The sequence below is a fragment of the Symphalangus syndactylus genome, chromosome 21, assembly GCF_028878055.3.
Source record: "Symphalangus syndactylus isolate Jambi chromosome 21, NHGRI_mSymSyn1-v2.1_pri, whole genome shotgun sequence".
Taxonomy (NCBI): domain Eukaryota; kingdom Metazoa; phylum Chordata; class Mammalia; order Primates; family Hylobatidae; genus Symphalangus; species Symphalangus syndactylus.
In genome coordinates, this window is record NC_072443.2 from 52,477,899 (window position 1) to 52,501,089 (window position 23,191).

At 45.0% G+C, this 23,191-nt stretch overlaps 1 protein-coding gene across 9 annotated transcripts in view; it reads right to left on the reverse strand.

Annotated features, from left to right (window-relative positions):
* The window catches only part of CFAP92 (cilia and flagella associated protein 92 (putative)), a 108,808-nt gene that overhangs the window by 38,694 nt on the left and 46,923 nt on the right, over nucleotides 1-23,191 (reverse strand). For all 9 annotated transcript variants that reach the window (XR_010118489.1, XR_008653450.2, XM_055259062.2 and 6 more), the window contains 5 exons: nucleotides 16,971-17,111; nucleotides 15,906-15,993; nucleotides 14,400-14,524; nucleotides 9,207-9,353; nucleotides 3,491-3,675 (listed from right to left, as the gene is read on the reverse strand). Coding sequence is in view for 7 of the 9 variants with exons in the window: in XM_055259062.2 (XP_055115037.2) it covers nucleotides 3,491-3,675; nucleotides 9,207-9,353; nucleotides 14,400-14,524; nucleotides 15,906-15,993; nucleotides 16,971-17,111 (686 nt within the window). In the remaining 2 variants the exon portion in view is untranslated. The remainder of the gene's footprint in view (nucleotides 1-3,490; nucleotides 3,676-9,206; nucleotides 9,354-14,399; nucleotides 14,525-15,905; nucleotides 15,994-16,970; nucleotides 17,112-23,191) is intronic.

Genomic DNA, 23,191 nt, shown 5'->3' on the forward strand with positions numbered 1-23,191 from the left:
AAGTATTCTAATAAACAATGGCTAAAATTTTCTCAAATTTGGCAAAATACATAAGCCTATAGATTCGAAGAGCTGAGAGAACCCCAAATAAGATAAACACAAAGAAATCCACACCAAGACATGTCATAGTCAAACTTCTGTAAATTAATGGCAAAGAAAGAAAATCTTGAAAGGTACAAGAGATAAATGCCACCTTACTTATAGGGAAAAAAAGTAATTTGAATGACAGCAAATTTCCCATCAGAAACTGTAGTGGTAAGAAGAAAGTGGTATAACATTTTTCAAGTGTTAAAAAATCCGGCCAGGCACAGTGGCTCACACCTGTAATCCCAGCACTTTGGGAGGCTGAGGTGCATGCATCACCTGAAGTCAGGAGTTTGACACTAGCCTGGCTAACATGGTGAAATCCCGTCTCTACTAAAAATACAAAAATTAGCCAGGCATGGTGGTTTGCGCCCATAATCCCAGCTACTCAGGAGGCTGAGGTAGGAGAATCACTTGAACCCAGGAGGCAGAGGTTGCAGTGAGCCGAGATCACGCCACTGCACTCCAGCCTGGGTGACAGAGCCAGACTCTGTCTCCAAAAAAAAAAAAAAAAAAAAAAAAAATCAACCCCATTCTATATCCAGTAAAACTATCCTCCCAGAATGAAGGAAAATAAAAACACCCTGAGACAAAGAACAACTAAAAGAATTTGTTTTCAGCAGATTTATCCTACAAGAAAGGCTAAAGGAAGTTCTTGAAACACAAAGGAAATGACAAAAGAAGTCTTGGAACATTAGAAAGGAAGAAAGGATAATGGAATAAGTAGAACCATGGGTAAACAAATACACTTTCCGTCAACCCTTGAGTTTTCTAGGTTATGTTTGACAGTTGAAGCAAAAAGTATAACATCATCTTATGTGGTTATCAATCTATGTAGAGGAAATATTTAGGAAAACTAAAGGGGTTTGAAGGGAGGTAAAGTTTCTATATTTCACTCAAACTGGTAAAATATTGATACCAAGAGATTGTGAAAAGTTATGTTATCTGTTAAATATAATACCCAGAGTGCCACTAAAAATCTATACCAAGAGATATAAATTCAAAAATACTACAGATAAAATGGAATTCTAAAAATTGGTCAAGAAAGCAGGAATAAAAACCAAGACAAACAAAAAAACAGAAGGAACGGACAGAAAACAAAAATTAAAATGGTAGACTTAAGCTCTAATATATCAACATTTACTCTAAATATAATGGTCTAAATACATCAATTAAAAGGCAGAGTAAATAAAGAAACATGACCAAACTACATGCAAGGGCATTATCCTGGAGTGGGGGAGAAGGCCAGTCTCAAAAGGTCACACACTGGATGTTTTCATTTATATAACCACGCCAGTTTCCTACGAAGCGCCATAAACTGGGGGGGAGGGCTTAAAATAACAGAAATTTATTGTCTCCCCGTTCTGAGGCTAGAAGTCAGAAATTAAGCTGTTGGCAGGGCCACGTTTCCTCGGAAGGTGCTCAGGAAGGTCCTTCCTTGCCTCTTCCAGATTCTGGTGGCTCCAGATGTCCCCTGGCATGTGGCAGCATCCACTTTCCACGTGGCATTCTCCATGTGTCACTTTGCATAGTTTTCCCTCTATGTGTGTCTGTCTCTGGGTCCAATTTTCCCCTTTTCATAAGGATACCCTAATGACCTTATTTCAACTTGATTACCTCTGCAAAGACCCTCTTTCCAAATAAAATCACATTCTGAGATACTGGGTGTTAGGAGTTCAACATTCCATTTTTTGGGGGGAACACAATTCAATTCTTAACAATAACATTTTCAAATTGACAAAAGTTTAGAGATAGAAAATTAGTGGTTAGGGATGGTGGGTGTTAGGGGGTTGTATAAAAGGGTAGCATGAAGGAGATCTTTGTGATGATAGAATATTTCTATATCTCAAGTGCTGTGACAGTTACATACATGTACAATAAAATGGCACATTAGACCTATATACACATTAGACCCATGTCAATGTGCTGATTTTGATACCGTGCTATAGTTATGAAAACCTAATTACTGAGGAAATTGGATAAAGGATACATGGGACCTCTCTGTACTGTCTTTGCAATTTTCTGTGAATCTATATTTTAAAGTAAAAGTATGACATATGTATATGGACATAGTCACACTAAGACACACAATTAAGCAGTTTCAGAAGACAAAAAGGGCTGGCACTGTGGCTTACACCTGTAATCCTAGCACTTTGGGAGGCCAAGGCAGGAGGATCACTTGATCCCAAGAGTTAAGGACCAGCCTGGGCAACATGGCAAAACCCTGTCTCTACAAAAAATACAAAAATTAGCTGGGTGTGGTGGCATGCACCTGCAGTCTCAGCTACTAGGGAGGCTAAGGCAGGAGGATCACCTGAGTTCAGGAGGTTGAGGCTGCAGTAAGCTATGATCGCACCACTGCACTCCAGACAGGGCAGTGGAGTGAGACCCTGTCTCAAAAAAAAATTTTTTTTAAAAAGGAGACAAGGTTGGGTGCGGTGGCTGACACCTGTAATCCCAACACTTTGGGAGGCCAAGGCAGGTGGATCACCTGAGGTCGGGAGTTTGAGACCAGATTGACCAACATGGAGAAACCCTGTCTCTACTAAAAATACAAAATTAGCTGGGCGTGGTGGCACATGCCTGTAATCCCAGCTACTCGGGAGGCTGAGGCAGAAGAATCGCTTGAACCCAGGAGGTGGAGGTTGCAGTGAGCCGAGATTGCACCCCTGCACTCCAGCCTGGGCAACAAGAGCGAAATTCTGCCTCAAATAAATAAATAAATAAAATAAAAAAGAAGACAAAAAAGATTTTATAAGCATTTGGAGAAACAAAAAACAGGTTGCATACAAAGGTTCAACTTCAATGAAAATAAAAGATGGAACAATGCCTTCAAAACTCTGAAGACAAACGATTTTTAGCCTAGAATTCTATACGCAGCCAAACTACCAGTCATGTGTAAGGATAAAAAAAGGTAGAAAAAATATATCTGCAGACATATGAGATCTCAAAAATAAATCTCCCATTGACCTTTTCCCGAGAAGCTACTGAAGGATGCACTCCAGCAAAACCAGACAGCAAATAAAGGGAGAGAATTCAGGAGGCAGGGATCCAACCAGAAGAGGGAACAAGGAACTCACAGAATAAACAGCAGTGCTGAACCTGGTTGGTTCACAATGAGCGAGCATCCCGCTGGCAACCGCCACGGGAACAGGGAAGCCTGGGGGCTTCACATGACCTGCATGTGAAGAGCACCTGCGGTGTAGTAGGAGACCTCAGGATTGGTCACACCTAATCCCAGGAACCCCATCTTTTTTGTATCTCACTGTGGGATCCTAAATGGTAAAATGCAGGTGATGACCACATTTGTCATGTGGGGCCATCGGGAGGACTAGAGATGGCATGTGACGGGCAGGTGGGTGGAAGGGGAGGAGCTCTAAACTCCATGCATCCAGCTCATTCTTACCTCTAGTTCCTGAATGGGTACAGGCTGTGACGGAAGGCAGGAAGCACACTTTATCTTTATGGTCAGGGGATTTAAATCCTGCTTTTGCTCCTCGGTCATGATCGGAACTTCTGTTTTTAAAGTCAAAAGGCAATCTAAAATGTTGGCAGACTTCTCACTGCCACGACTCATGACAGTTTGCCATCCTGGGGGGAAATTACACCCAGCATTAGACCTTTCCTCCCGACAGCCCCAAGACAAGCACAGAGGGATCAAGCAACCTGAGATGAGCCAATGATAAAATCACGACCCGAAAGGGAAAACTTTAATTAAAAAAAAAAAAAGAATTGGAAAACACAGGCAGCATGACCCATGCTAGTTTCTCAAACTGAGGTCCCATAAATTCTCTAGAATTGAATTTGTGTGATTTAATCTTGATGACATCTTTTAAGAAGTAATATAAGCATTTCCTGAATCATCTAGGACACAATAAGAACACCTATGTGTGGGTGCCACACATACAGTTTGATTTAATTGGTCTGGGGTGTGGCCTCCACAATGGGAGGTTTAAAAGCTCTCCAGGTAACTTGAAAACCAACGTTCTAGACCTGTGCTATCCAGTATGGTAGCTATGGGCCATAGGTAACTACTTGAATTGTAACTAATTAAAATTAAATAAAATATAAAATATACTTCCTTCCCCACACAAGCCACATTCCAAATGCCCAGTACCCTCATGTGGCTATGGGCTCCTGTATGGGTCAGCAGAGAGCCTGGCCATCGCTGCAGGAAGGCTACTGGATGGAGTGCTCCAGGCAGTTCTTCCACCAAGGATATATCATGCCAGTGTGTACATTTGGTACTCAGTGGGTTGCTTCACCTGTTGTGATTTGATGAGGAAAGCACAGATATTCATGTAGAACACAACTGGCACATCTGAGCCAAATACAAGCGTGCACACCTCCCACCAGGGTGGTTTTGCACTAATGCACCTCGCAAAAAGGGTGGGTGAATTGAGCCATTGCAAGGCATATAGGTAGCTGTCAGAGCTGTCAGAATGCTTGCTTTTTTTTTTTTTTTTTTTTTTTTGAGACAGTCTTGCTCTGTTGCCCAGGCTGGAGTACAGTGGCATGGTCTCAGCTCACTGCAAGCTATGCCTCCTGGGTTCACGCCATTCTTCTGACTCAGCCTCCCAAGTAGCTGGGACTACAGGTGCCTGACAACACGCCCAGCTAATTTTTTGTATTTTTAGTAGAGACGGGGTTTCACCATGTTAGCCAGGCTGTTCTCGATCTCCTGACCTCGTGATCCACCCACCTTGGCCTCCCAAAGTGCAGGGATTACAGGCGTGAGCCACCACGCCCAGCTCAGAATGCTTTTTCTATAAAAGTGATCCATGTATTTCACCAGTCAGAGATGTACTAGGTAGGGGGGAAAAAAAATCACCTCAAGTTTTGGAGGCAGGATTGATCTGGGTTTGAATCCCAGATCTGACTCTTTGTCATGTGATAAGCTAGAGTCTCCGAGGCTCAATTTCATCTGCGAAATGGGGATGGATACCACCTACCTTGGGGTTAAAGGATTAAGAAAGATGATGTATGAGATGGTGCTCAAAAAGATCAGTCTATTCCTTTCAACATGCCTGTAAATGTATTTCTAGGGCATGTAAAAGCCAAGTCGCTCACATTCAGAAAGAGTAAGCCCTTCTAAAACAAGTCACGGGCCAGGTGTGCAGTGCACAGCTCCTAGGGGCAGCCCTCACACTCCCGCAAGATCCTCTTTAACAAAGCTGATTCATGAAAGCTGTCACCCATTATGCCTGTGTTCTATAATTTTGTGAGCCTTTTCACATAAAAGACGACCCAAGGGATAGGCCAGGTACGGTGGCTCACGCCTATAATCCCAGCACCTTGGGAGGCCGAGGCGGGTGGATCACCTGAGGTCGAGAGTTCGAGACCAGCCTGACCAAAATGGAGAAAGCCTGTCTCTACTAAAAATACAAAATCAGCCGGACATGGTAGTGCATGCCTATATTCCCAGCTACTCAGGAAGGCTAAGCCAGGAGAATCGCTTGAACCGGGGAGGCAGAGGTTGCTGTGAGCTGAGATCGTGCCATTGCACTCTAGCCTGGGCAACAAGAGCAAAACTCCGTCTCAAAAAAAAAAAAAAAAAAAGACTACTCAAGGTAGAAAGAATCCCCATTGCAAAAAAAAAGTGCTCAAATCATCAGAGTCAGGGAGACATACACCAGAACAGAATTCCAGGCTGGGGGCTCACAGCCTCCACACTGCCGACAGTTGGGGCAGACCATTCTTTGCTCAGGGGACAGTCCCGTGCATTGTGGCATGTTTAACAGTATCTTACTAGATGCCAGTGGCACCCCACTCTCAGTTGCGTCAACCAAAATGCCTCCACACGCTGCCAAATGTCCCCAGCAGACACAAGCCCCCTGAGTTAAGAGTCCTGGTTGAGTTAAGAGTGGAACGGTGTAAGGGAATGTTTGTGCTCCCCAACAGCCAGTCCCAAACATGCGCTAATGTAATTTCATCCTTAACCTTGTGTGGTTGCTGTCATCTCCACATTACAGATGGGGAAACTGAGGCTCAGAGTTCTGACACAATAATCCAAGGTCTCTTAGAAAATACGTTGGGGAACCAGCATCCAAACCAGTTCTGTTGGGCTAAGTGGGGCCCCTCCGCTATGCAATACTATCCTTTTAAAATAAGAGTTCACTCCCAGACACAGAATATTTCTAGAATCTTACTGGGTTACTAGCCAACCAATATTTACTAATAAGGTATACATGATCTATGGCCTAATTTGAAATTGAAGATGATTACCAAAAATAATTATGCTGGGTTTACAATAAATAATCTTATGCTATTATTTTCTGGCAAAACCAGACATACAACTGGCCTGCTGAGCTGACCCGTTCTCTGTCGATGACCATAGGCTACGTCATGGGTATAATGGAGCGGCCCACACATGTGGCTTCGGGAAGCAGCTGCTGCCTCCACACCAGCACCCTCTGGGTCCCACTGTGCTAAGCAGTTTACACACGTCAGCTCCTGTGATCCTTAAAACAACACTCTGAGGTAGGAGTAATCACCCCCATTTCACAGAGGAGGAAAGTGAGACTCAGAGAAAGCAGGTAACTTGCTGGTAAGTGGCTGAGCCATGATCAAAGTGTTTTTGTCACCAAAGCTCTTACATATGAACCCCTGCATTGTACAGCATTGTACATGACGACGGTGCAGGTTAAAGAGAGGGGAGGCTAGGTCGGGCGAGGTAGCTCACGCCTGTAATCCCAGCACTTTGGGAGGCTGAGGCAGGCGGATCACTGTCAGGCCTCTGAGCCCAAGCTAAGCCATCATATCCCCAGTGACCTGCATGTATACATCCAGATGGCCTGAAGCAACTGAAGATCCACAAAAGAAGTGAAAATAGCCTTAACTGATGGCATTCCACCATTGTGATTTGTTTCTGCCCCACCCTAACTGATCAATGTACTTTGTAATCTCCCCCACCCTTAAGGTTTTTTGTAATTCTCCCCACCCTTGAGAATGTACTTTGTGAGATCCACCCCCTGCCCCCAAAACATTGCTCTTAACTCCACTGCCTATCCCAAAACCCACCACCCTTTGCTGACTCTTTTCGGACTCAGCCTGCCTGCACCCAGATGAAATAAACAGCCTTGTTGCTTACACAAAGCCTGTGTGGTGGTCTCTTCACACAGACAACAATCACGAAGTCAGGAGTTCGAGACCAGCCTGGCCAAAATTGTGAAACCCCATCTCTACTAAAAATACAAAAATTAGCCTGGCATGGTGGCATGCGCCTGTAATCCCAGCTACTCTGGAGGTTGAGGCAGGAGAATTGCTTAAACCTGGGGGGCAGAGGTCGTAGCGAACCGAGATTGTGCCACTGCACTCCAGCCTGGGCAACAGAGCAAGACTACATCTCAAAAAAAAAAAAAAAAAAAAAAAAGAGAGAGAGCGAGGGGACCACGTCCTGGCTTCATTCTGCTGGAAACAGTCACTCCAGGCAGGCCAAAATGGTTGAATTTCTTTTTCCTCTCACAGTAAAATCCAAAGTGGGGCAGGTCCCATGTGCTACCCCAGGAGGAGCATGGGTTCCTCCTTGGGACTCTAGGACGAAGGAAGCAGCTAGCAAAGGCGTTCGCTCAAAGCTACTGTGTGCAATAGGTATGCTGGAGGGTCAGGCTGGAGCATGGGGTGGGGTAAGACCCTCTGAAAGTTTACTCTCTGGCACTGTTGCTTCTCAGGAAGGTTCTAATGCTACGAGAAAGCGAAGGCGATCAGGAAAGACAAGCTGTAGGTGAAGCATGATTTTCAAAAAGTCATTTAAAACTGCAAACTGCCACATGCAGCAGCTCACGCCTGTAATTCTAGAACTTTGAGAGGCTGAGGCAAGAGGATTACTTGTGCCCAGGAGTTTGAGATCAGCCTGGGCAACATAGCAAGACCTTGTCTCTACAGAAAATACACACACAAAAAAATAGCCAGGTGTGGTGGTGTGTACCTGTAGTCTCAGCTATGTGGGCGGCAGAGGTGGGAAACTTGCTTCAGGCTGGAGTGAGCTATGATCATGTCACTTACACTCCAGCCTGGGTGAGAGAGCAAGACCCTACCTCAAAAAAAAAAAAAAAAAGTGCAAACTGAAAAGTTAATAGCACTTTCTCAAACTGAATTGACACCAACCCAAGAGCACGTGAGGAGGATGATGACTGGCACCTGTGGAACTGAACTGCAGGCTCTGACTTACAGGGTTTTTGCCCCTTTCTCTATGAATGCTGGTTCCAGCTCAGAAAAGACCAACGTACGCGTTTCTGCAGAGTAGCCAGGAGAGGGCGCACAAGACACATGATGGCAAAACAAAACAAAACAAAACAAAACAAAAAAAAACCGAACAAAGTCTGAATTTTCTCTAAAAAGGAAAAAAGAGGAGAGAGTTCACCCCATATTACTCTTTTTTGGAACAAAGCAACATAATTTTACCAAAACATATGCTGAGCTTTCAATCATCAAAACATATTGATATAATATTTAGTTATGATTTACCAATATGTATAAAATCTAGTTCATAAATTGTGGTAGATCTTATAAAGCAAAATAATTAAATCCCTGTTTGGCCACTGAGCTGTGTGGCCTTAAGAAAGTTACTTAACCTCTTTGAGTTCTTTTCCTCACTGAAAAAAATGGTAACAATGATAACCACCACAGCCACCACCACACCACAGGCTGGCTGAATGGGTCAGAATTTGGTCTGAGAAGTAAGTGATGTGTCATACAGGAGGTGCCTGCATCCAGAGGGGCTCAGTCAAAAAAGGTTCCCTTTCCTCATTCCCTTTACTAGATGTTTTTGTAAAAATCTGTAGGAAAGCATTTATTAAAAGCAGCATCTTCTTAGCAAACACAATGATGACATTTAATATTCCCATAGGCTTCCTTGGATTTTGGTATCAAACAGAGCTGGGTTCAAGTCCAGGCTTCACATTTCCTAGCTGTGTGATCTCAGGCAAGGTAGCTACCCTCTCTGGGCCTTTGTTTCCCCCTGTACTATGGAGTCAATTCCCCTGAGTTTCCTGAGGTAGCTGTGAGGATGAAATGAGGTAGCACACAGCAGGGTTGTCATTAGCAGCATCTGCTTATGGCCATTCTGGCCACCCATGACAAGACAAGCGGGAGCTGCTGGGAACAGGGCAAGGAGTGGGTACCGGCAAGGAGTGGCATCATGGCCAGCTGGATGGAGAAAGCGCTCTGCTTCCTGGGGCCTATCAGCGTGAGATCTGCCTCTTCTTCTGCCGGTGGCTTCTTATGTCTCTTCTGGATTTTCCTTCTTCCCTCTGAATCTTTCCCTTTAACTGTAAAACCAAATAAAGGAGATGAGTGTTAAGAGGAGACTGTATCTGAGCTGCCATATGTGGACCTGAACATGCTACAGAGATTCGGGAAGGTTCCGGAAGCTCCTTGAAGTTGTTCTTTGTGTGACTGCCTCTTCCCAGCAACCAGAAGTGGTGGCTAAATATAGATGGCAGGCCCACTGCCAGTTATATGTAGTAATAGGGTGAGGGCCTCTCATTCCCCGCCTCTGTTAACTGAGAACACAGGCAGAAGAGGACTAAGGTCACCATGACAATGATGCCAGTCAGCTCTTAATCTCAGCGCAGGGTGGAGGGTGGGCTTTTTTAAGAGACCCTGCTCTTAAACAAACAAAAGCCCACAGTCTGAGCCTCAGTAACCTCACCTGTTATATGAGGGCAACAGCACCTGCCTTCTAGGGCACTGAGAAGAGGAAATTAGCAACGCTACATAAAACATTCAGCTCAGTGCCAAGCTCAGACCAGAAGGAGAAGGAGATGAGAACACATATAAAGTTTCCTGAGGTAGCTGTGAGGATGAAATGAGGTAGCACAGATACAGTCTCCTCTTAACACTCATCTCCTTTATTTGGTTTTACAGTTAAAGGGAAAGATTCAGAAGGAAGAAGGAAAATCCAGAAGAGACATAAGAAGCCACCGGCAGAAGAAGAGGCAGATCTCATGCTGATAGGCCCCAGGAAGCAGAGCGCTTTCTCCATCCAGCTGGCCATGATGCCACTCCTTGCCGGTACCCACTCCTTGCCCTGTTCCCAGCAGCTCCCGCTTGTCTTGTCATGGGTGGCCAGAATGGCCATAAGCAGATGCTGCTAATGACAACCCTGCTGTGTGCTACCTCATTTCATCCTCACAGCTACCTCAGGAAACTCAGGGGAATTGACTCCATAGTACAGGGGGAAACAAAGGCCCAGAGAGGGTAGCTACCTTGCCTGAGATCACACAGCTAGGAAATGTGAAGCCTGGACTTGAACCCAGAATCTATGGTCATCAAGACAAGACCAATGGGACAGATGAGAAAGCCCAGGAACAGACCCAAACACGTAGGGGAACCTAACAGATGCCAGAAGTGGCATTTCAAATCAGTGGGTAAGTTATATTGACTATCCATATGGGAGCAAATTAAGTTACTGAATTACTCCATGGCATACACAAAATGAATTCCAGCCTAAAAGTATAAAACAAAAACTTTAAAATCATCAGAAGAGTACCTAGGAGACTATACTGACATCTGGATAAAGGATTTCTTTCTTTCTTTTTTTTTTTTTGAGACGGAGTTTCACTCTGTTGCCTAGGCTGGAGTGCAATGGCATGATCGAGGCTCATTGCAACCTCTGCCTCCTGGGTTCAAGCGATTCTCCTGCCTCAGGCTCCTGAGTAGCTGGGACCACAGGCGCGTGCTACCACGCCCAGCTAATTTTTGTATTTTTAATAGAGGTGAGGTTTCACCATGTTGGCCAGGCTAGTCTCGAACTCCTGACCTCAGGTGATCTATCTGCCTTGGCCTCCCAAAGTGCTAGGATTACAGGCGTAAGCCACCACACCTGGCCTCTTTTTTTTTTTGAGACGGAGTCTCGCTCTGTCGCCCAGGCTGGAGTGCAGTGGCGCAATCTCGGCTCACTGCAAGCTCCGCCTCCCGGGTTCACGCCATTCTCCTGCCTCAGCCTCTCTGAGTAGCTGGGACTACAGGCGCCCGCCACCACGCCCGGCTAATTTTTTTGTATTTTTAGTAGAGACGGGGTTTCACCGTGGTCTCGATCTCCTGACCTCATGATCCGCCCGCCTCGGCCTCCCAAAGTGCTGGGATTACAAGCGTGAGCCACCGCGCCCGGACTCTGGCCTCTTTTTTTCTCTTTTTTTAAGAGATGATGTTTCACCCGGGTGTGGTGACTCACTCCTGTAAACCCGGCACTTTGGGAGGTTGAGGCAAGTGGATCATCTGAGGTCAGGATTTTGAGACCAGCCTGACCAACATGGTGAAACCCTATCTTTACTAAAAATGAAAAATTAGCCAGGTGTGGTGGCGGGCACCTGTAATCCCAGCTACTTGGGAGGCTGAGGCAGGAGAATCACTTGAACCTGGGAGGCGGAGGTAGCAGTGAGCCCAGATCGCGCCATTGTACTCCAGCCTGGGCTACAAGAGCGAAACTCAGTCTTTGAAGAAAAAAAAAAAAAAAAAAGAGATGATGTTTCACTATGTTGCCAAAGCTGGCCATGAACTCTAGGCTCAAGTAATCATCCCCTCAGTCTTGCAAGTAGCTTGGACTACAGGCATGCATCACCATACCCAGCTGAGGAAGGATTTCTTAAACATTCCTCAAAGTATAAACTAGAGAGGAATAGTTAAATAATCGGTGTACAAAACAAGATACCATAAATCAAGTCAAAGGATAAGTTACATACCCCTGTCTGTGAGGGTTACCATGCATATAACTGGCAATGTACAATTATCCAGATGTAAACACAAAGCTGGCAGATCAATAAGACAATTTTTTTTTAAACTAACAGAAAAATAAGGAAAGATATGAATAGGAAAATTATAGAAGAGTGTGACCAAGTAAGCCTATGCAATGCTGCTCAGCCTCACCAGAAGTCAGGAACTAAACCATGCCTGTGCAGAGTGGGGAGAACAGTAATCCTCAGGACTGCGAGTAGGGGGGTAAATAGATGCCGCCTGAAGCCGGGCCGGTGGCTCACGCCTGTAATCCCAGCACTTTGGGAGGCTGAGGCGGGCGGATCACCTGAGGTTGGGAGTTCAAGACCAGCCTGGCCAACATGGAGAAACTCCGTCTCTACTAAATATACAAAATTAGCCGAGCATGGTGGCATATGCCTGTAATCCCAGCTACTCAGGAGGCTGAGGTAGGAGAATTGCTTGAACTCGGGAGATAGAGGTTGTGGTGGACCGAGATTGCGCCATTGCACTCCAGCCTAGGCAACAAGAGCAGAACGCTGTCTCAAAAAAAAAAAGAAAAAAAAAAAAGAGAGAGAGAGATGCCGCCTGGAGAGTAAACCAGCAGCATCTAGCAATGGGGTCTAGGCTCACAGCCTGTGCCCCAGGGGTCCAATGCCCTGGACTCACATGTGTGCCCAGACGCTCACCATGGCAGTGCTGGAGAGCAAGAAATTGGAGACAACTCAGATCCCCGGCAGGGGGACTGTGCATGCAGGATGGTCCACCCATAACACATGGCAAAATGCTAATACCTAAATTGTGAATATGTAGTTGTTGCATTTTCGTGTGAACTTTCCTATCTTTATTTCAAAATAAAAAGAACGGTGTAAAAATTTCATTAAATGCTTAAAGCACATTTTAAGAAGAGTGATACTTTTAATCTGGAAAAGAAAAAAGTCAGGAGTTGAGAGGCGTTCACATGTGAAAGTGTGACTCAGTCTTTGTGGACCGTAAGAATAGAAATGAGTTTTCTTCAACTGTGTCTCCAGCACCTAGCAGAGAGCCTGGCTCAAGCATTCACTTCCCTCTGCAGCCATAGACTGTTGCACTAGAACCAGACCAGTGTCAGGAAACAACAGATTAACTAATTGAGAGATGAGGAAATGATCTGTAGCAATTATAGCTAAAAGGACGTGAAATGGCCCATCCCAGGAGGCAGCAGTATACCCACTGGCTCTAGATTTTCCCACCTCACACCGGAAACACAACTTCTTAATGAGAAACTGGTGAGGGGATCTAAGCTGAGAATGAGGAAGTCGACTTAGTGACTTCTGAGGGTTCTGCTCTCTTGACAGTATGTGAATAAGATTACATGCTTCTGCATGAACGGATCCCATAACACGGGATGCTGTGTTCTTCATTCCACCATAAGAGTAAACACTAGGCCGGGCACAGTGGCTCATGCTTGTAATCCCAGCACTTTGGGAGGCCAAGGCGGGCAGATCACCTGAGGTCAGGAGTTCAAGACCAGCCTGACCAACATGGTGAAACCCCGTCTCTACTAAAAATAAAAAAATTAGCTGGGTGTGGTGGTGGATGCCTGTAATCCCGGCTACTCAGGAGGCTGAGGCAGGAGAATTGCTTGAACCCAGGAGGCAGAGGTTGCAGTTAGCCAAGATTGCGCCATTGCACTCCAGCCTGGGCAATAGAGTGAGGCTCCCTCTCAAAAAAAAAAAGAAGAGAAGGCCGGGCACGGTGGCTCACGCCTGTAATCCAGCACTTTGGGAGGCCGAGGCGGGCAGATCACGAGGCCAGGAGATCGAGACCATCCTGGCTAACACTGTGAAACCCCGTCTGTACTAAAAATACAAAAAATTAGCCGGGCATGGTGGCGGGCGCCTGTAGTCCCAGCTACTCGGGAGGCTGAGGCAGGAGAATGGCGTGAACCCGGGAGGCAGAGCTTGCAGTGAGCCGAGACTGCATAACTGCACTCCAGCCTGGGCGACAGAGTGAGACTCCATCTCAACAAAAAGAAAAGAAAAGAAAAAGAGTAAATACTTTATCTTTCAAGGAGAGTCTTTCCATAAACATGATTCTTTTATGCCTCCCCAACATACCACATACCTACCCATACCACAACATCTATCACAAAGAATTGTAATTCTTTATTTGAAAGTCTCCATTAGATATTAGAGACTTTCATGTCCCCCATATGCACAACACCATGGGTCAAAAATATTGATGGAATGGAATGGATGATGCGGGTGAGTGAATGACATGAGAAGAAATGGAACAAATGAATGGATGGATGGAGATGGATGGGGATGGATGGATGGATGGATGGATGAAATGGAATAGGTGGGTGGACAGATGAACGGATGGGGATTGATGGATGGGGATGGATGAATAGAGATGGATGGATAGATGGGGATGGACAGATGGATGAATGGATGGATGGATGGATGGATGGACGGTAAGGATGGGATGCATAAGTTGAAAATGTATATAGTACTGTTACTTTTGAGAAACATTTGGTCAAATATGCAAGAATCTCATTGAAGTATCCTGAATTTAAAATATTTCATAATTATTCCAAGTCTAGTTATATTATAAAATTCCCAAATCCTATCCTAACTTACTTTGAGACCTTTGTCTGTCTAATATGTTTGTTAAGCTGCTAATTGATTCACTCTGAATTAATTCCTTGATCTCCATCATGCTTGCTCCTGCCAAAGAAATGGTTGGTGTTCTTGAAACACTCCATCTAGAAAATTCACAAAGAGAAAAATTAATGAAGGTGAAAAAAATCAGGGGCCAGATCTGAGAATCTATTTACTGATGAACTAAATGAGAGCAGATTTTTTAAAAACCTTATAGTGCATTCCTCTAACCCAGTGCTTCTCAGTTTTCAATGTGCCTGTGAGTTACCTAGGGATTTTGTCAAATAAAATGTAGACTCTGGTTCAGTAAACCAGAGGCAGGCCTGAAATTCTCCATTTCTACCAAATTCCCACTAATGCTGACACACTTGGTCTGCATTCAAGGTACTAACCAACTCAAAAATGTAATGGAAAATAATGTATTTTTTGTTTGCTTGTTTGTTTGTTTGAGACGGAGTCTCGCTCTGTCGCCCAGACTGGAGTGCAGTGGCGCAATCTCTGCTCACTGCAAGCTCCGCCTCCCGGGCTCACGCCATTCTCCTGCCTCAGCCTCTGAGTAGCTGGGACTACAGGTGCCCGCCACCACACCCAGCTAATGTTCTTTGTATTTTTAGTAAAGACGGGGTTTCACCGTGGTCTCGATCTCCTCACCTCGTGATCCGCCCGCCTCGGCCTCCCAAAGTGCTGGGATTACAAGCGTGAGCCACCGCGCCCGGCCGAAAATAATGTATTTTTATAAAAATAACCCAAACTATAAAACATCTAAGAATTCACTTATAGGAATTATCCACAACATTTATAGGCAGAACAAATGAACTCTATTAAAGGACATAAGGGGGTTCTGAATTGAGTGAAAGGATATACCATGATCATGGATGAGACACCTTAACAATGTAAAAATGTCAATTCTTCCCAAATTAATCTATATATTCAATACAAAAACAATTTTTAAAAATCAAAACTGCTTAAAGACATGTTCTCTCGGTTCTTCTCATTCCATTTCCCAAAACCACCAGCTGGGCTTCCATTCTTTCCCTGGTCCCCATAGCATCCAAGGAGTCTCCTTCTCCAGACCCTTTTCAGGCTACCAGAGGCCCTAAGAGCAAGTGACCTCATGCAGGATGGCTGGAGACTCAGGAGTCTGAAAGTGTGGGTTGGAATCCTGTCTTAACCAGGAATTCTGGTTTATCACTTTGTATAAATCATTTAATTACTCAGTCACCTTTTTAGGAAATGAAGATAGTCATACCACCTCACAAAGTTATCATTATGAGGATCAAATGAGATAAAATAATGCATGCAGAAAGCTTGATGTGCAACAGGTACTCATAAACACAACCTGCCCTTTCCCTGTTAGCTTAAGTTAGCCTGGATTGCATGAGCTCCAGTTTAACCGGATTTACTAAAAAACCTACCACAACTCATAGTAGGGCTAGTACAAGAGGGGCTCCACTCCCACCACCCAAAATATCGTTCAATCCTTACTGAATCGTGGAAGAATCGTCCATTTTGAGGGACTTCTCATATTCTTCACTGTTCTTGGAAGAAGTTTCGGGCTCTGCTTGGTGAGAACCTGAAAACAGTAGCAAATATTTCCAAGCTTTTTGTTACATGCTAGTTCACTAAGAAATGAGGGCCCCTGACCCATTTCTGTAATGTCAGTCTCTATGCAGAAGGCCTGGGATGTGGTAAGGCCTGGGATGTTGTTAATAAGTGAGTGAATGAATAAACACACAGGCTAATATTTGATTATTTGGATAAATGGAGTCAAGAGGAGACCTCCAGTTCCTTACATAACAGCCCACAGAGAAAAAGAAGAAAGTCTATTATCTGTTAAATTGTCCATTTCAGTCCTGTTTACATTAGAGAATAATGAAAACAGTCCTAAGTTCCCAACCACAGGGAATGGTTAGCAAATTACAGTCTGCCCAGCAGATGAAATACTACGTAGTCACCACACTACAATGTTACATAGATTGCTCCTCGTGATGAAATTGTTTTCCCTGTTTGTTTTATACTTTTATCTATTCAGTGAATTTTCTAAAAACCACATATACAACTTCCACAGTCAGAAAAGTTTTTGGGACTGGGTGCAGTGGCTCACACCTATAATCTCAGCACTTCGGGGGCTGAGGTGGGTGGATCACTTGAGGTCAGGAGTTCAAGACCAGCCTGGCCAACATGGTGAAACACCGGCTCTACTAAAAATACAAAAATTAGCTGGGTGTGGTGGCGGGCGCCTATAATCCCAGCTATCAGGAGGCTGAGGCAGGAGAATCACTTGAACCCAGGAGGCAGAGGTTGCAGTGAGCCAAGATCGTGCCATTGCATTCCAGCCTGGGGGACGAGAGCAGAACTCAGAATCAGCAACAAAAAGTAAGCCATGCAGCAAGAGCAATACAGCCGTGTGGCAGGGTGAGCCCCGCCCGCCTCCGCTGCCGACACACAGGAGAGACGCCCATGCAGATGCATTGCCCCAGCGCACCACACAACCGCTTTCCCTGCCATCGCCTTGCACTCAGCTTGTCCACAAAGGCCTTCTCCACTCACCTTGCAAAGACTTTGGGTGTTTTTCTGTTTTTTCTTGTTTTCCTGGTGGATGTTCCTGGTTCGACTCTTCTCTGACAATGTTGGTATTCTCAATGCCCTGTTCAGATAATTTTCTCTGATTTAAAACCAAATGTCTCACTTCTAGAATGCAGGAGAAGAAAGGATCATTGACTCTATCAATCCAAAATATTTATTGAATAACTACTATGGGCATTTCTTGGAGACACTGGGGGTTCGGTTTCAGACTACACTAAAGTAAATATCACAATAAAGTGAGTCACACATTATCTTCCCAGTGCATATAAATTATGTTTATATCATACTGTAGTCTATTAAGTGTGCAATGGCATTATATCTAAAAAAAAAAAAATGTATATACCTAAGTTTAAAAAATACCTTATTGGGCCAGGTACAGTGGCTCATGCCTGTAATCCCAGCACTTTGAGAGGCTGAATTGGGAGGACTGCCTGAGCCTAGGAGTTTGAAGCTGCAGGGAGCTGTGACTGCACCACTGCAGTCCAGCCTGGGCAACAGACAGAGATTCGTACTGGTACCAAAACAGAGATATAGACCAATGGGACAGAACAGAGCCCTCAGAAATAATACCACACATCTACAACTATCTGATCTTTGACAAACCTGACAAAAACAAGAAATGGGGAAAGGATTCCCTATTCAACAAATGGTGCTGGGAAAACTAGCTAGCCATATGTAGAAAGCTGAAACTGGATCCCTTCCTTACACCCTATACAAAAATTAATTCAAGATGGATTGAAGACTTAAATGTTAGACCTAAAACCATAAAAACCCTAGAAGAAAACCTAGGCAATACCACTCAGGACATAGGCATGGGTGCGGACTTCATGTCTAAAACACCAAAAGCAATGGCAACAAAAGCCAAAATTGACAAATGGGCTCTAATTAAACTAAAGAGCTTCTGCACAGCAAAAGAAACTACCATCAGAGTGAACAGGCAACCTACAGAATGGGAGAAAATTTTTGCAATCTACTCATCTGATAAAGGGCTAATATCCAGAATCTACAAAGAACTCAAACAAATTTACAAGAAAAAAACAACCCCATCAACAAGTGGGCGAAGGATATGAACAGACACTGCTCAAAAGAAGACATTTATGCAGCCAAAAAACACATGAAGAAATGCTCATCATCACTGGCCATCAGAGAAATGCAAATCAAAACCACAATGAGATGCCATCTCACACCAGTTGGAATGGCCATCATTAAAAAGTCAGGAAACAACAGGTGCGGGAGAGGATGTGGAGAAATAGGAACACTTTTACACTGTTGGTGGGACTGTAAACTAGTTCAACCATTGTGGAAGACAGTGTGGCGATTCCTTAGGGATCTAGAACTAGAAATACCATTTGACCCAGCCATCCCATTACTGGGTATATACCCAAAGGATTATAAATCATGCTGCTATCAAGACACATGCACATGTATGTTTATTGTGGCACTATTCACAATAGCAAAGACTTGGAACCAACCCAAATGTCCAACAATGATAGGCTGGATTAAGAAAATGTGGCACATATACACCATGGAATACTATGCAGCCATAAAAAATGATGAGTTCATGTCCTTTGCAGGGACATGGATGAAGCTGGAAACCATCATTCTCAGCAAACTATCGCAAGGACAAAAAAACCAAACACTGCATGTTCTCACTCATAGGTGGGAATTGAACAGTGAGAACACCTGGACACAGGAAGGGGACCATCACACACCGGGGCCTGTTGTGGGGTAGGGGTAGGGCAGAGGGATAGCATTAGGAGATATACCTAATGTAAATGACGAGTTAATGGGTGCAGCACACCAACATGGCACATGTATACATATGTAACAAACCTGCACGTTGTGCACATGTACCCTAGAACTTAAAGTATAATAAAAATATGTATATATATTTATATATATTTATATATATATAAAAGAAAAAAAGAAAAAGAGGGAAGGAAGAAAGGAAGAAAAGGAGCGAGGGAAGGGAGAAAGGAAGAAAAAGAGAGAGAAAAAATACTTCATTGCTAAAATATGTTATAGGCTGGGCACAGTGGCTCATGCCTGTAATACCAGCACTGTGGGAGACTGAGATAAGAGGATCACTTGAGGCCAGGAGTTCAAGACAAGCCTAGGCAACATGGTGAAACCTTGTTTCTACAAAAAGAAAAATAGCTGGGCATGGTGGCATGCACCTGTAATTCCAGCTACTCGGGAGGCAGAGGTGGGAGGGCTGCTTGATTCTAGGAGGTCAAGGCTGCAGTGAGCCATGATCACACCACTGCACTACTGCCTGGGGGACACAGCAAGACCCTGTCTCAAAAAAAAAAAAAAAAAAAGCTAACACTCATCTGAGCCTGTGGGTAATCATCTTTCTGCTGTGGGGGGTCTTGCCTCAATGTTGACAGCTGCTCAGCGATCAGGATGGTGGGTGCTGAGGGCTGGGTTCACCTCACCATGAAGTTGGCTGCATTGATCGACTCTTCCTTTCATGAAAGGTTTCTCTGTAGCATGTGAAGCTGTTTCATAGCATTTTGCCCACAGTAGAACTGCTTTCAAAATTGGAGTCAATCCTCTCAAACCCTGCCACTTCTTTATCAATTAAATGTGTGTACTATTCTAAATCCTGTTGTCATTTCAACAATGTTCACAGCCCCTTCACAAGGAGTAGATTCCATCTCATCTCAAGAAATCACTTTCTTTACTCATCCGTAAGAAGCAACTCCTCGGCCGGGCGCGGTGGCTCACGCTTGTAATCCCAGCACTTTGGGAGGCCGGGGCAGGCGGATCGCGAGGTCAGGAGATCGAGACCACGGTGAAACCCCGTCTCTACTAAAAGTGCGGAAAATTAGCCGGGCGTGGTGGCGGGCGCCTGTAGTCCCAGCTACTCGGAGAGGCTGAGGCAGGAGAATGGCGTGAACCCGGGAGGCGGAGCTTGCAGTGAGCTGAGATTGCACCACTGCACTCCAGCCTGGGTGACAGAGCGAGACTCCATCTCAAAAAAAAAAAGAAGCAACTCCTCGTCTGTTCAAATTTGATCACGAGACTGCAGCAATTCAGTCACATCCTCAGGCTCCACTTCTAATTCTACTTCTCTTGCTGTTTCCACCACATCTGCAGTGACTTGCTCCACTGAAAGCTTGAACCCTTCAGAGTCAGCCATGAGGGCTGGAATCAACTTCTTCCAAACTGTTAATGTTGATGTTTTAACCTCCTCCCATGAATCACAGATGTTTTAAAGACATCTAGAATGGTGAATCCTTTCCGGAAGGTTTTTCTTTTCTTTTTTTTTTTTTTTTTTGAGGCGGAGTCTCTCTCTGTCACCCAGGCTGGAGTGCAGTGGCGCGATCTCGGCTCACTTCAAGCTCTGCCTCCCGAGTTCACGCCATTCTCTTGCCTCAGCCTCCCGAGGAGCTGGGACTACAGGTGCCCACCACCACACCCGGCTAATTTTTTGTATTTTTGGTAGAGACAGGGTTTCATCGTGTTAGTCAGGATCGTCTTGATCTCCCGACCTCGTGATCTGCCCGCCTTGGCCTCCCAAAGTGCTGGGATTACAGGCGTGAGCCACCGCGCCCAGCCTTGTTCTGTTTTTTGAGATGGAGTCTTGCTCTGTCACCCAGGCTGGAGTGCAATGGCACAGTTTCGGCTCACTGCAACCTCCACCTCCCAGGTTCAAGCAATTCTCTCGCCTCAGCCTCCCAAGTAGCTGGGATTAGAGGCGCCTGCCACCACACCCGGATATTTTTTGTATTTTTAGTAGAGACAGGGTTTCACTATGTTGGCCATGCTGGTCTCGAATTCCTGACCTCAGGTGATCCACCCACCTCGGCCTCCCAAAGTGCTGGGATTACAGGCTTGAGCCACCACACCCGGCCTTCTAGAAAGTTTTCAATTTACTTTGCCCATATCAATCAAAGGAATCACTATCTATGGCAGCTATGGCCTTATGAAATGTGGGTTTTAGATAATAAGATTTGAAAGTCAAAATTACTCCTTGATCCATAGGCTGTAGCATGGATTTTGAAACCAAAGTCACCTCTTTGTACACCTCCATCAGAGACCTCAGGCGACCAGGTGCATTATCAATCGGCAGTCGTATTAGAAAGGAGTCTTTTTCTAAGCGGTAGGTGTCAACAGTTGGATTTGAATATTCAGTAAACCATGCTATAAACAGATGTGCTGTCATCCAGGCTTTGTTGTTCCATTTCTAGAGCACAGGCAGATTTAGCATCATTCTTAATGGCTCTAGGGTTCTGGGTATGGTCAATGAGCATTGGCCTCTACTTTAAGTCACCAGCTGCACTGTCCCTAACAAGAGAGTCAGCCTGTCCTTTGAAGCCAGGCATTGACTTCTCCTCTCTAGGTATGAAAGTCCTAGATGGCAGCTTCTTCCAGTAGAAGGCTGTCTCATCTATGCTGAAAATCTGTGGCTTAGTGTAGTTGCCTTCATCAGTGATCTTAGCTACATCTCCTAAACAACTTGCTGCAGCTTCTCCATCAGCACTTGCTGCTTCACCTTACACTTTCATGTTATGGAGATGGCTTCTTCTTTCCTTAAACCTCATAAGCCAATCTCTGCTAGCTTCAAAGTTGTCTTTTGCAGCGTCCTCACCTCTCTCAGCCTTCATGGAACTGAAGAAAGTTAGGGCTTTGCTCTGGATTAGGCTTCAGCTAATATTGTGGCTGGTTTGATCTTCTACCCAGACCAGGAAAACTTCCTCTGTATCAGCTATAAGGCTGTTTCACTTTCTTATCATTTCTGTGTTCACTGGAGTAGCACTAACTTCCTTCTAGAACTTTTCCGTTACATCCTCAACTTGGCTAACTGTTCGGCACAAGAGCCCTAGCTTTCAGTCTATCTAGGCTTTTCGATGTGGCTTCCTCACTAAGCTTAATCATTTCTAGCTTTTGGCTTAAAGGGAGAGATGTGCGAGGCTTCCTTTCACTTGAACACTTTAGAGGCCATTGTAGGGTTATTAATTGACCTAATTTCGGTATTGTTGTATCTCAGGGAATAGGGAGGCCTGAGGAGAGGGAGAGCCAGGAGAGGGGGAGACAGGCCGATCTCTGGAACCCTGTGTTCTGGAGTCAGAACACACACAGCATTTATCAGTTAAGTTCACCGTTTCACACACATGCAGTTCGTGGCACCTCCAAACATTTACAATAGTGACATCAAAGATCACAGATCACAGATCACCAAAGCAGATATAGTAAGTGTGACAAATCTAAGAATTATCAAAATGTGACACAGACACAAAGTGAGCACATGAGGTTGAAAAAAACGGCGTCAATAGACTTGTTCAACACAGGGTTGCCACAAATCTCCAATTTGGAAAACCCATGATCTCTGTGAAGCCCAATAAGGCAAAGCATTATCAATCAAGGTATGCCTATAAGTGAGTCACCTTCCTCTGAAGAAGATGAAGCAATGGATAAGGCCCCTGTTCTCCTGGAGCTGCTGCCTCCAAATTCCAGGAAACTCAAAACAATAAGCACACACGTCTGGGATATGCACACACGTTGAGGTTCTCAGACCTCAGCAGGCCAGCAGCCTCCTCCAAATGCGAGCATTGAGCCCATGACATGCGCTGCCCCACTCACTCCTAGCATTCCACTTTAAGGAGGGCAGTAACATTCCCCATCTCACAGATGAAGATCTGACACTGAAGTAACTTTCCTGTGGTCAGAGAGGTGGTCCTTAACAAAGCCAGCACTGCACCCAGAGTGCCTTGTCCCCAGCCAGGGTGTCAGCTCCTCAATGCCCTTCATTTCTATCCCTAGAGGCCTTGCATGCACGTGGCAGCCACCAAGAATGGGTAGGATAATGAATGAATGGAGGAAGTGAATTGACAAATGGAGATGAAAGACGCTACAAGAAAGAAGGGGAAAAAAGGAGGTGAAATTGGATTCAGTGTTCAATTATAGATAACATTTTTGGGGAAAGAGATGAGGCTGAGAGCCGTAGAAGAATGCCCAGCTGGCTGGAGGCAGGCCTTACCACAAGGGACAGCCACGTGTCTGCAGGGACCAGGAGGTGGGCTGTGGTGTGAAGGGGCAGTGGCAGTGAGAAGGAGCCTTGGAAACAGATTCTAAAATGCCTTCAAGGCCAGAACCACTTGGTTCTCTAAAGGCCCTGGGCAGCCATGAACAGCTGCAGAGCAAGGCAGCACCAGGGCCGAAGGGGAGACAGAGAAAGG